At 44.0% G+C, this 13,849-nt stretch overlaps 1 protein-coding gene across 2 annotated transcripts; it reads right to left on the reverse strand.

Moving 5' to 3' along the window:
• Positions 1 to 958: 958 nt before the first annotated feature.
• flad1 (flavin adenine dinucleotide synthetase 1) lies at positions 959 to 11,592 on the reverse strand. 2 transcript variants are annotated; one of them, XR_005005262.1, is made up of 9 exons: positions 11,517 to 11,592; positions 10,449 to 10,687; positions 8,822 to 9,581; positions 8,307 to 8,454; positions 7,825 to 7,923; positions 5,825 to 6,014; positions 3,553 to 3,626; positions 2,995 to 3,323; positions 959 to 1,454 (listed from the first exon to the last, which is right to left on the reverse strand). XR_005005262.1 is itself a non-coding variant. In XM_036539785.1 (8 exons), exons 2-8 carry the CDS (start codon positions 10,614 to 10,616, stop codon positions 3,188 to 3,190), a joined length of 1,575 nt encoding a protein of 524 aa, XP_036395678.1. In that variant the 5' UTR covers positions 10,617 to 10,687; positions 11,517 to 11,592; the 3' UTR covers positions 2,538 to 3,187. The 2 variants fall into 2 exon arrangements, 1 of the variants encoding a protein (XP_036395678.1); XM_036539785.1 differs by lacking the exon at positions 959 to 1,454 and having other exon boundaries at positions 2,538 to 3,323.
• Between the last annotated feature and the right edge of the window lie 2,257 nt (positions 11,593 to 13,849).

Genomic DNA, 13,849 nt, shown 5'->3' on the forward strand with positions numbered 1-13,849 from the left:
GCCATTGGCTGTCTGGAAGTTAGTGTTGTGGCTCTGGAAACAGGACTCCAGATGGCAGTGAGAGGGAGGCTGATGACTGGGCTCACCTGAACCCGTGGGGTCACCTTGCAGCAGTGGTCAGGTCTGTGTTGATGAAATCCGCCAAAAAAAAAAAATACCACACAACCATTCTCAGCTTGCATGCATTTTTCAGGTGGTGGCAATGAACCTATATGAGTGTCTGTCTTTTTTTTAATGTGGCAATCTAATCTTTTTTCCCTGCCTGTCCGCTAGTGCCTGCCCCCTTTAGCCTTTTCTCCTTTTACTCCTTCATCTCCATTTTCACTGTTCCTCCACCCTCTCATCCCTCTCTTCTTCCATTGCCCCCAGCTCTCTCTCTCATCTTTCCGCGGCCTGCCTCCCTCTCTCGCTGTTCCCTCCAACTATGCGATGCATTGCTCTGTTAGACTCACTGTGATCGTTCGGTTTTATCCAGGACCAGCGCGAGAGAACAGCAGAGCATGAGAGAACAAGCGTGAGGGATTGAGAGTTAATTTGTACAGCAGAGCCTGCTCCCTGTAAAGACGCTGACCCTGATTTCTGAGCAAACAAGACACCTGCTACACTTCACCGCTCATACTGTTGACTGCAGGAACAAATGCTCACTTGCACACAGGCACACACATGCACGTGCACTTTCAGATGTGCACACAGGCACACACATATAAAATCATATGCACACAAAGACATACAGTGTATGCACATATTCATATAAACATCTCATATGTACATCTTATGCATTCTTTCCTCAATTATTGGAGAGATACCCTATTGTACAGAAGGCAAAAAATTTAAATAATCTAATTTAATTTAATCTAAAATAATTCAGTCTATGTACTTGACCATCTTATTTTTTATTGTTATTTTAGAATTCGCGTTGCTAGAGATATTTTGCTGCTGTTACTATTTTGTTACAATTAACTCATTATAGTTGCATAAGACAATGCTCATTATATTATGCTTTTAATTTAAGTGTGCTTTTAGCAGGAGTAAATCAATTTGTAGATTTCTGTCTTCGTGTGGTAGAGAATACATTTTGTACTTAAAAGTAAATAATAATAATAAAAGTAAATTCTTCAAAACTATCCAAAATAAAGTAAATGGTCATAAAAAATAAACGCACACACAAGCATATGTGTTGTATCTGTGTGTATTGTTGTTGCGTATCACTTGTTGCCTTCGGTTGTTATTACTCATTTGTCTACGGGTAAACAGCCTAGTGAACTCAGGAGAAGTGGGAGTGAAATGTAGGGAGGGGAGGGGGTGGTAATTGGAGGTGTAACCGTCTGCTCGTCCCGGGGCGTCGTCGTAAGCGAGTCGCTTTATTAGATTGCCCTGCATCGATCCTCGTTGCCAGAGCGTTGACTAATTTCCAGGCGGAGAGAAGCGGTCGATACACCAGGATTCAATCTACCCTGAAAACAAAAAAAGTAATTTATTGTAATCATGATGCTGAATTTAAAACGGGAATACATCGCACCCGTGAGGTCAGAAATCGGAACTGCAAAGAGAAGGCTATCGGAAACAATTTGGCTGTGCTCAGTCACACAACAGCCAAGTAAGACCCGTTTCTACGATAGTTATATTTTTTACTGAACGTTGTATTTCTGCGAGTGCCATTAAAGAGGTGACAAAAATTCGACAGCTGGATCTCTTTGCCATGTTATCACCAACTGAAGAAAGTGTGAACAATACGTTTTTATTTTAAAATTTCATACATAAATTCTTGACCTTCGTCAATAGCTGTGACCCATGATGTGACTTGAATACACGTACAAAAAAGACTAAGCGGGGAGTCACATCGTTTTCGGATTCATTATTAAAGTAATTTTTTTAATAAGTATATTAATTCTTCACAGCACGCTACTTTGCAAGTGTTCATCAGGACTGGCGGGTTCAGTCAAAGCGTTTGCTGTTGAGAATTCAAATACTGATACTGTCCCCTTCAGATATATAGGCCCTATATATATATATAGTATATGTAAGATGCATTGTGATAATATAACAGTGTAATAACAATGTCAAATGTGTTCATAGATCGCATAGAACTTAGGTGTCCAGCCCTATTATAATACTTGCTGCACTCTTAAAAAGATCAAGTTCACAGATTGAATGTGTTCAGTCGTATTCAGTTAATTTTTGTTTTCAGAGATCAATTTTTTTTTATTTCAAATCTGGTCATTAAAATAATTCATCTGTTTATAAAACTATTCTTTGGTTACATCATTTAGCTTGTTTTGTTGTACTTTATTTGGCAACACTCTCAGGTATTTTGTAAAGCTCACTTTGTTTAGTCATGATATAACTATGCATATTTTGCCATAAATAGCATTCCAATTGGCAAAAACATGTTATGTCTGCTAAAATACAAGCCTGTAATATATTTCATAATTTTAAATACTATCCAGAAACCTATATTGTGAATTGAGCATTCATAGTTCTTCAGTTTTAAGGTTGTGATGCTGATTAACACATACAAAACCGGCTCGCTGGGATAGATACGCAGCTGGCTAGCCACACAGTATCAAAGATTTTATTTTGTACATGACGGTCACTGCTTCAGTCAGACAGTGATTGACAGGACAGCCGGTAAGACTCCCAGAACACAGGTTTGATCCACTTCAGGTTTTATTGGGTGCAGAACAGCACTGAGGCGGCGAAATAGAATAAATGTAGGCCATGTTATCTAAGTCCCATGTCTGCAGCCTCATTAAAAATGTGTGCGAGTGAGTCATGCCATGCTCTCATGCGAGTGAGTTTTGTACAAACAGGCCTTCTGGGAACAAAACCTGGAATGACTCAAACCATTTACCAATGACAGACTCGCTCCCGTCCTCCCAGTTTGCACACACAAACAATTTACGAACACGACACTGGCCTAGGGTTAATATTTTATTACAAAAATGATGGATTCTCATCTCTCTAAATTTGAGACAGATGTGCGCTTCATCTCACCGGTGCTATCCGTCCTGCCTTTTGAAATTTCAGGTTTGCATCCTCCCCCAGTTTTTAATGGGTACATTTTGTCACAGTTACGCCTTCACTTCCTCTCTGAGAAATCCCCTCTGTTGGGACTCCTCCACTGCTGCGACCGCTGTACGTATACGCCAGGTGGAATGGGTTATGTAACAGGGTAGCGACGGGGACGTCACTCCCTGGAGTTGCGCTCCTCTTCGGCATTCTCCAGCTGGTAGGCCGGCTTGTAGCGGGTCACGCCCCGCCCGTCAACAACTTGAAGGGCGAGGTTCCTGGTGGTGTTGTCCATGCTGCCCAGAGAGGTGTAACTGCAAGGAAGAAGGGGTGGTCTGACTCAACCCAACGCTGACAGACAGGTGGGGAGACGGTTTAGGAAAAGCTAACAGATAGGCCGCAGAATGGGAAAAGACAGAGCGAAAAAAGACACTTGAGATAAACGGTGAAGGAGAGTGAATGAGACAAATGCATGCCAGGACACAGAGATGGAAACACATTTACAGACAGAAACTGATGCAGACAGAGGGGTCTCTCTCTTACCCTTTGTCATACAGAATACAGTACGGCACATATAAGGTCCTCAGAAATGACCAGATGTCATGATATGTCCAGTCCTTAAAGAGAAAGACAGGAGGACACAGTGAAGAGATATGTGGTACAAAATAACAGTGATATTCCAAACTGAATGGCAAAAACAACACATATTTCGTCAACCCAGCTAAATGTGACAGTCTGCATATCTTGATCACTGATTGCGCCTATTATCCACTCAAAGGCTGTTCTGAATGATAATAATAAAATTAATGTCGTTGATTATGCATTGGTGCTTTAAATTTTGATGTAAATGCAATCACTTTGCTCCTGTAGAGGAGCACTGTAATTTGAATTCAGGTTCAGGGGGTGCAGCAATTAGCTATATTTAATTTCTTTTAATCTTATATTAGTTATATCAAACTGGAGGATGACACCTGGCCAATTATCTAGTAAATAAATTAGACACTGGCATTTTGTGAATGTGGGCATAAAGAAAATGGACTGTTCTATTTTTTTAAACCCCCCTATCAAACATGGGGTTCTATTTATGCAGCACAGGTCTTACAAAGGCACAATCTTATGGCACTAATATTAGAGGCAAGTTGATATTTTAACGGCATTTAAGTACTTGACACAAGCTGCAGGTGAGCTGGGAATAACTCTTAAATGAGCTGTAAGTACGCAAATGCAATGTTCAACTTGCCAAGACGCAAAATACTGCTTTTTTAAAATCCACAGATTGAATAAAAAAATCACATTACTGCCTTAACTGCATTGTCTCACCCAACCCCCCCCCCCCCCCCCCCCCCCCCCCCTCCCCGCCCCGTGCCAGCTTTGATAAATTCCATGCTGACAACTGTTGGCCCCTTTTTGGTTAATTACTTGACAAATTTCAACTGATTGAAGTAGCTGAAAGTAAATAAATGGGCCAAACACGTCTTGGCAGTTTGAAATGAAAATGACCGCAAAGAGAGTGGGGCTGTAGAAGTGTGTGCTGCGTAGTACAAAGGCTAAAATTTATGAGAAAACTATTATCTTTCTTTTCACAAAAGTTCCCTGGAGCCACTTTGGGAAATGGGCAAAACCACTTTCTGAGGTGGCATCTGTGTCAACTCTACCATGCCTCTCTTATCATGCTCTCCTGGCATAATGACAATACTCGAAGCTAAATGACTTCAAATTGTTGTTTTCGCCCTAGTTTAGCCTGAAGTATAACGTGCCGTAGAAAGGCGGGCGTTCCTCAGTGTGATCCCATGTGTCAGCTCTTTTACATTGCAGTGCCTATCTTCATTGTGTCCTGCAGGAATTTTAGTATTTTTCATTTGCACCTGTTGTAGTCCATATACATCTGGCTCACAGCTGGTAAGCAAGCTATGGTTTGCCCTTCTGTGAGTAAAGCTACCCTTTTCTCTACCAAATGCAACTGCTTTTGTTCTTCTAAATATGTGTATTCTAACAGCGTCATGTTTGTGCGGAGTGAGTAAAACGTCTATTCAGTCACGCATTAACCATTCACATTAGCTGAAGTGGAAATGATAGGCTACGTTGGATACATCTAACACAACTGTTCATTGAGGATCACACTAAATCAATTACAAAAGCTGCCGCAAACGAAAAAGGGTAACCATTAGCCTGACTGGCCAGGGCTGCTAAATGTTTCTCCCCCTGGTGAATGGATTAGGAGATCATCCGCGAGCACGCACCATTATCTCTCAAACCACTCGTCAAGGGAGGTAGTCTGTTCCTACATTCAATCTCTGTCAGGTCCTGACAGACCAGACATTCAATTACCAACCTCTCCATGATGTCAGTGTGCTCTGTTTGATGCAGTGGTTGCTAAAAAATGTATTTATCCATACTTACAAATAAAACATTAAATAAAAAAAAAAAACAGCGGTGGCTGAACATGTAACTGTGATCTTTTATTCTGCTTCAAAGGATTTATATATAATAGTGTTACTACCTTTACTGTTACTTGCTACTGTGGTCTGCGTCAGCACCAATCCACAACCCAAAACAAACAGATGCACCCATCACACCTCTTCAGCACAAGGTAGTGATAAGCACAGAGGAGAATAGCAATCTCAGCCTGAGTGTTACTTCTTTGCAGTCTGTACCATCCCTAATTATTATTTAGCATGAATAATTTATTTTATTATAGTACACAAGCCTGTGTTTGATCCTTGCACTGCCTTTGCCTGTGTGAGCTTTACACAGGGCCTCTCTGGTCCCTGGCTGCCTTCCTGTGAGAGGTTAAAGTAGGGAGGTGTGAGCTCACCAGCAGGGGGTTCACTCTCATGTAGTCGGGCCATCCCGGGTCGGTGAGACACAGCGGCGTGAGGGTGTGGGAGTACGGGTCGCTGCGCCGGGTCCCCATCAGGACCGCCCTCAGCTCCGGCCTCCTGTCCTGCACCTCGCTCAGGGCCTGCCGGATGCTGCCCTCCACAGAAAACAGCTCCAGGTCGTACCTGCGGGGCAGACGAGGGGAAAGGGAGCCGTGACCGAGCCGGGTGGGTCTAGGGATCCTGTATCCCGACTGGTGTGATGAGAAGCAAACTGTGTACAAGTAGGCTCACCACGGACAAAGCGCCTGGCTTTAATACTGGGCGCCAGGCACGGGCGGTTTTAGTCTTCGCAAGGAGTCGACAGGGGATCAAGCCCCCAATCACACAGGGGTCAGGGCGGACACTCTCACGACAAGACCAACCAGCACACAGCGCTCAATCACACCCACACAGAGGGAGAAAGCAGCGATGCCGGCTTAAGTGCTGCCTCCGAGTGCTGCTGAATACTGCCCTCCACTGCATGCTGCACTAAATCACATCTTTTGGCAGCGTCTGGCACGGCTAAGATGGAGGAGATGGCCTGCCAAATACTGTCCTCAGAAAGACTGAAGGAGAGAGACTGCTGCAGAATGCCGCTCCTCGCTCAGAACAGCTCTGAATAATACCTGTAAACAGCGCTGCAACATCATGGCCACAGCAGAGTGAGAGGATGATTAATCTCCCAAAGACTTCCTCCTCTGCACCCAGCTGTTAATCACATCTGGAACGCGGGGACGGGGATGCTGAGTCGAGGAAAGAGACCGAGTAATCCTTATACCTGCGGTTGCGCAGCCTCTGATTAGAGGAAGAGTAATCCCTTAAGCCCTTGTTACACGAATCGATTTACACGCAATAAAAAAAAAAACTCATACACAGATCGTCTGCGATGTGACTGCGTGCACTTTTGTTGTAATGAGATAACTAGTTCTGATGCGATTTGAATCACAAAGAACTGAACTAAAATCCAAGTGCATATGAGGCACAATGTTGTTTCAGCCTGCTTGCAATATGGCACATGTAGTGTTTGAACTTGCTACAAGTTAATTCCATTCATAAAAATATCTAGTCCTAGCTACCTATGAGATTGCTGGCTCAAAACCTGTCTGCTTCATACAAAAGGCAGGCATTAAGTGCTGTTTTTTTGTTCTGCCTCAGAGAAACAAGAGAGAAAGACTTGTGACTTGTGACTTGGACTTATCTGATTAGATATTGCACAGATTCAGTCCCATAGGACTGATGTCTAGTCATTGAGTTTTCAGAATTTCAGGGACATTTATAGTTTTGGACTCTTCTTTTTTACTTTTGTCTGCACTGACATCAGCAACTACAATGTAGCATATAGTAGATGTACCAGTATTGCGTGGATAGAAGAAGAAATTGGTAACAAATAGGAAAAAAAGAAAAGATCATTAATTTGTCCGCAGTGTGTACAGTACAGCATGTCCGCATAACTAGAAGAGCTTGGCTGGTTTCCTGAGATCTGTGCATTGCGCAGAACTGATGCAATCTGGCCCTCTGTACTGCAAAAATCCAAAGTGTTACACCCAATGCTGGTCACACTGCAGAATACTGACACTGATGATTCTGTATTGGCTCAGCCTAATCTTTTGTATGCACTTTTATAAGTTGCTCTGGATAAAGAGCATGTGCTAAATGACTACATGTAAATGTGAACTGCAGTATCTTGTCTGTGTATTAAACCGCTTAGCCCTTTTTTTTTCAACTGTCTTTTTGGATATATGTTTGAACTCTGGACTCCAGGAGGTGGCATACAGGAGGGACAATTTTTGGGGTACTTTTGGGCTATTGATGCACATTAACGAGGACAGGATTAGTGTTACTAGGTCATGTGACATTTTGCGTGCATCAGGATTTGACGCTGTGTGAGGCAGACAGTAACATAAGGACAGGGGGCATGGATGGTAAAGAATTCAAAGACAGACGGATTACTCACCTCTTTATGGTGTCCTGCAGAAACCTCTCCATCTCAGGAAACGGAGAGACGATACGAATGTACAGCGCCTTAACGCGGTCCTTACCCTCCGGGTACCTCCTGAGAGGGTGAGAGCGCATTCTGAGCTGAACTTGTGCTCCCCCACAAGCTGAATTAATCAAGAGGCTATTTTTACGGTGTCCTCAGAATTCCAATCAACACTGTCGTCACGTGGACGAAATATGAGCTCTCCATCCGCCACTGACCAGAGAACATCAATAACGAGCCAGATCTCCTTAAAACTTTCCAGACATCTGATCAGCTTGTTGTGCGCAAGGGTGAGAGAGAGAGAGAGAGAGAAAGAGAGAGAAGGCGGGCGAGAGAGTGCAATGTCACTGCTGTTTATTGTCAACTTCACTACGACACAAAGTAAGACAAACTTCCTACAAGCACAGATAAGAAGGACGAATCTTATCTCCTTCGCTCCGCGCGTCTCCGTATACCTCTTCAGCGCCGCGTAGTACAAGTGCAGCAGGGCAGTGCAGTCCTTTCCCCCGTTGAAGCCCACACAGATCTCGCCTGCCGCATACCGATCCAGCGCAGTCTCGATGGTCTTCAGCGCTGATGCCACTTTCTGTCCTAGTGGCGTGCCTGTGGGAAACAGAGAGGCCAATGCATGATGTTCTCCTCCTTCTTTCTCCATATTTCTCTCTGATCTTTTGCTGTATTGTCTTTCTCTGCCCTTTTTAATTTCTCTGTCCCATGCTGTCATCCCTCAAATGCCTAAATAACATACCTCCTCACCTCTTCCTGTGTCTGCCTTTGCCTCATATATGTCTTCTTCCCTGGAACCTCTACACCTCTCCCGCCTTCACATGACTCAATGTTAATCTTCCTCTTTTCCAAAATCATACTTGTCCCCTCCTGTTTTATTTCTCTACCTTCTTCCTCCACATTATCCATCTCTCTTTCTCTGTTCATCTCTCCATCTCCCAAGCAACCCAACCACCTCTCTCACCGCTGTTCGCTAGTGCGTACACCTCTGCAGTGGCTAGGGAAACCGGGTCAGTCACCAGCGGCACCACGCTTCCCTCCGGGAGCTCAGCCACCACCTGGCTCCGCGCCCGCTCCACCTCCTCCCAGCTATCCGAGTCCAGCACCAGGCGGACCCGGTGGTAGTTGCTCAGCCAGTCCGGGTATGAGCCCAGAGCCACCCTCTTCCCCCACACGGACTGCAGCCGGGTTAGGACGGGCGCGATCTCCGCCTCGTCAGCGTCCACAAACACTTCCTGGGTGTGAAAGGTGGTTCCGGAGCCGGCGAACAAGTGCTTAAGTCCGTTGAAAGCCCGCTCCAGGAGGGAGGGGATCCCGGGGAAGATGTAAACGTTGCGCACGCTGACCAGAGGGTAGCGCAGGGGCTGCCCCGTCTGGGGGTCCGTCCCGTAGTTCAGCTTGGACGACTCGGGCACCAGCGCTAGCTTCATGGCGGCGCTGTCCGGGTCCACCGCCCCGAAGAACTCCTCCACCAGCTGGGCCAGCTCCGGGTGCGGGTACAGCTTCTCTCCGAAGGCCATTGCCACGCTCTCGAAGGTGACGTCGTCGTGGGTGGGGCCGATGCCCCCCGAGGTGATCAGGTGGGTGAAGAGGGGGGAGAGGGTGGCCACCTCTTTGGCGATGACTTCCTGCTGGTCAGGCACTACGGTGATGCGCTGCACGCACACGCCCAGTTTGCGGAGCGCTCGGCACAGGAAGGCACTGTTAGTGTCCTGGGTGTGTCCCTGATGGAGGGAGAGGGGAGGGAGCCACAATAAGGGGAAATCAAAATTTCAGCATGTTACAGTTACTAAGTGACGGTAACCATGGAGGAGTGGTTGACTTGTGATGGGTTAAAACAGCAGCAAAATAGATTGTGCTGTGAAGAAAAACAAGTTTTTCATTTTACCATTTTCTTAGGAGGCACCCTGAGGAGGCTTAATCCAAGGAATTACTTAATGCATTTAAATGAATAAAGTAACGTGAACGCAATAAAGTAAGTGTACCTTGTTTCAAATCATGGTAGCCTGATCAATTGGTATTTTTATTACATTTTCGCAGGAAATCAACTGAAGCCTTGACATTCAGCATTGCATTTCCATGGTTTTATTAGTTTTGTTACAAATTAGTCAGCAATGTGTTGATCTACAGTAGTTCAACTGATTTTCCTTGAAAAGCTTAACCCACAGAAGCAGTAGTTAAAGCACAAGTCCACAATACTGCCCTGTATATATATTTTTTTCCACAGCGGTATATGGTTAGATAGATGTATAGATTTATAAATAAACAGAAACATCCACACCTTTGCTGCCTTAACAATGAGAGCAATGAAGCATTCAAACAGATATGGTTCAGAATGGAAATGTTTTGTAACAGGTTAATACAAGGTTAATGCAGTACCAGCAAGGACACTTGGGTAGAATAAACAGATATAGATTTTGGTTAATACAACACTGCATGGGAGGAAATCTTAGAAGGGAGATGAACGTGGAGTGTGTTTGTGTCAGAGTAGAAAGACAAACACTAATCCATTACTGCAAGCATTTCAGTTGTAAATTAAAGCTCTAGATTTTCTTGAGAAGGGACAGAGGCACTTCCACCTGTCTCCTCACCTTGAGTATCTCATCACCAATGATGATGACTGCAGCAGTGACACTGCCCCCTTCTTGGTGGGAGGAGGTACTGTTGCTCCGAGGGCTGTGGGACATGGCAGTGACCTGCACCCCCAATCTCCTGAGACGCTCCGCTGCCCTGCACAGTCTGGGCAAGGCCTGCAGCATTCAGGCCGGATGAATGGAGGGAGAGTCTTCGGCGGCAGAACAAGATATGGCGGGCAGACCGACAGCTGTGACTGCAGAGAACCGTGAACAGTGGATGAAGCAATTAAATGAAACAGTTGCAGTGACCACCAGAGGCTGGACACAAGGACAGCAAGGTAATCGCAGGCAGAGTTTGAGCAGCTGAACATTACCCCATTTCCTAGGGAGACAGACATTTTGAAATTGCACCTGTCCATACAGTTTCTCACACTTTTGCAGTTGTTGTCTTTACCCTGGCCACACACTTTCATACAAAATCAAAGAATTATCAATCAGGATTTGAGAAAAGGCAGGCAAGCAGACATAATTCATAATAGTGGCCATCCTGCCAAGATGGAAATCCAGCCAACTTAAGAATGCCGAACCTCTGTTAGCCAGCTAATCAATACCAGGGTAAAGCTTGTCTACTATTTAAGTAACCTCAATCACCGGCATTTTAAATCATTTTTATTTTATTTATTACGTTAGCTGGCAAATGAGATTGTAAATGCAATACGTTGTAAAGTAAAATAAAAATATATCATTCATGTCACCTGGTTCTCCAACGGACACGAATAAAGGTAAATCACACGTAGCTGCTTAGCTAACACATAACTGACACCTCACGGCGTAAATATGCGTTATGTACTAACGCGAGGACCGCTTGTGTAATTTCACCAGGGTCACTGAGGTAGCCAGCCAGCAATGCTTTCGTAGTATGGAAACGTAGCTACAAGGGTCGTGTCAACAAACTCTCAGGACGATCTAAATAAACACCTTTTCGCGATTAGAATTTTCCATTCATATTACTGCTTTAACAGTTCTATTAAATCCGGTAATTTGAAATTCCGGACAATAGTGCAATTTACTAATACCATTTACCTTTTTTTAATCGCGTGCCTTCTTGTCTCGTAACAGCAGTCCAGACTGTCGCTCATGGAACCGGTGACGGAAGGCGACCAATCACAGTTACAGTATTTTTGCTTTCGGACCAACGCTACCAATGAACTTGCGAGAAGGCGGAGTAAAATACCGTTCACGGAAGAGTGTTCGACAGTGTCGCACTAAAATCACACCCGCATTGCTGTATGCCATGTACTTCGTTCCAAAGGAGAACAGAAGCCCCCCGTTTAGGCATGTATTTTTAAATATCATAAAAATAATACAAAACTGCCACAATATAAGCTAAAAGAAATTAATCATTGATACTGAGTTAACACTTTGTCACTGAAACTTTTAAATAAGGTAAATAACTTTTATTCCAGCATAGTTAATTATTTACTGTGTTTCACTTGTTCTAATTATCTTAATGGAAAATATAAACGTAAATTAAAAAGAGAACAATATATTAAAAGAACGTGTTATCAAAAGTCCGTATATTAGATTGTAGCCCAGTGCATTTCTGCAGTTATATTGACCGTGTATAAATAATAGTTTATTTATAAACAATAGTTTAAGTGTGTTCTTCTTTAAGCCTTTTTTTAGAGAGGCTGACTCACATTTCGCAAGGTTGTACTGTATGAATTATATTTGCCAATAGTTGGTCTTTGTTGTAGGAATACCACGATAAGGTGTGCGTCACTCCAGTACGTACCAGCAGGGGGCTCTTTTGATTAAACATTTACCAGCGGTCATTATTAATGTGTAACATCAGCTCACATTGACTTAATAAGTGGCAAGGCAGTGTGCTGCGCAGTGTAATGCCTACTACCAATTGTGTGGTAATATGTGTACAAAATAGTAACCATTTTACTCCCCAGGTAAGGAGGTAGGGCAGTCAAAGACAGGAAGGTGTCTTGAGCCTGTTCTCGTATGAACATCTGAAGTGTGCACAACCGTGTGCTCTTCCTATCCCTATTTCCGTGTGTGCCAGTCTGCTCCACACTGTGTCCACATCTCCTCTGGTCCATCATACCCTTCATCTCACTTTGTGGTTATCTCTGAGGCATGGGGGGGTCAAGAGTGTCCAAACCACAGGATGTGGGGGCCTGCTGAGGATGATGGGGGGTGGGGGTGTGTGAAAAGAGATGCCAAGGGAAACAAAACAATGGACTGTTTCATGATGAATGTCTCAGTCCTCACTTCCCTGCCCTAAAAAGATGGGAATGGGGGAAAATTTTGCATGTGTGCATAAATACACCCATTGTTACAAACAGCAGAAATTATGCATGTCCCAAATCTAATGCTAAGCCCCCAAAAGTCCATTTTCTCTGCAATGGCAGTTTGTCATGTCAAGTTAATCGGGTAGAGTGGTGCTGAAAATCTTGCGTTTGGATTTGGTGTGAAAGTTTCTCCTGGGTCAGACAAGTTCTCGAGTGAGTAAAGTTCAATGCACTTTGAATGCACTTCAGGTGTACAATGAGCTCAAGCCTATTATGAAGTATCCATCCATAGACTAACAGTGTATCTTTTGGGATTGTGCTGAAAGGGTGTTTTGTCTTTCTTATCCCGTTATAGCTTTTCCCTGCCTTCTCATCTGTTCTTTACATATTCAAACACTTTCAGTTGCAGTGCCTCCGATGGCCACCTGAGGACAAACTTCACCACATTCACTTTTCAGTTCTGAAGAGTTCATGCATAGAAGTACATACTGATGTTTATAACATTGTGTGTTTAGAGCCTAACATTGTACTCACTCACATCAGATAACCATATGGCTTTCTGTTAAATTATTCAAAGGTTGCGTACTTGTGTTGTACGTTGTATAACTCTTGTAAATATATATTTAATTCTGAACAACACCACTACCCAGACGAAGCTTGATGGAATTCAATGGTGCTGTTTTTTGAATAAAGTGAGGTCAAGGTCTTTGATTCCTCTAGCAATTGGAGAGTTTGTGCTCCTCTTGGAGCTGATATAACCAAGTTACTTGTCTGCAAACGTCCTTGATTTAACTGCATGCCCTCTCAGATTATTCAGGACTTTCTCAGATGAATGCTGTCATGTTAGCAGATTTCCCGGTCCCTGAATTCCCTCCTAAAGTTTCTATCCTCCAGGTCCTGCTAGTCTGTTGATTTAGAACTGAGGAGCTACCTAGACCCTCCCTTCCTTTCTAAAGCCAGGTGCACTGAACCCCAGTACCACAAGGCTTTAGATGCAGACAAGCAAATGGAAGAATATGCAAAACTTTCTTTGCAAACCACACGTCACACCAAGTTGCACTACACTGTGGCCCAGTGAGACTGCAGCTTTCTCTGTTCCCCACTGCAGGCATA

The sequence above is a fragment of the Megalops cyprinoides genome, chromosome 10, assembly GCF_013368585.1.
Source record: "Megalops cyprinoides isolate fMegCyp1 chromosome 10, fMegCyp1.pri, whole genome shotgun sequence".
NCBI classification, from domain to species: domain Eukaryota; kingdom Metazoa; phylum Chordata; class Actinopteri; order Elopiformes; family Megalopidae; genus Megalops; species Megalops cyprinoides.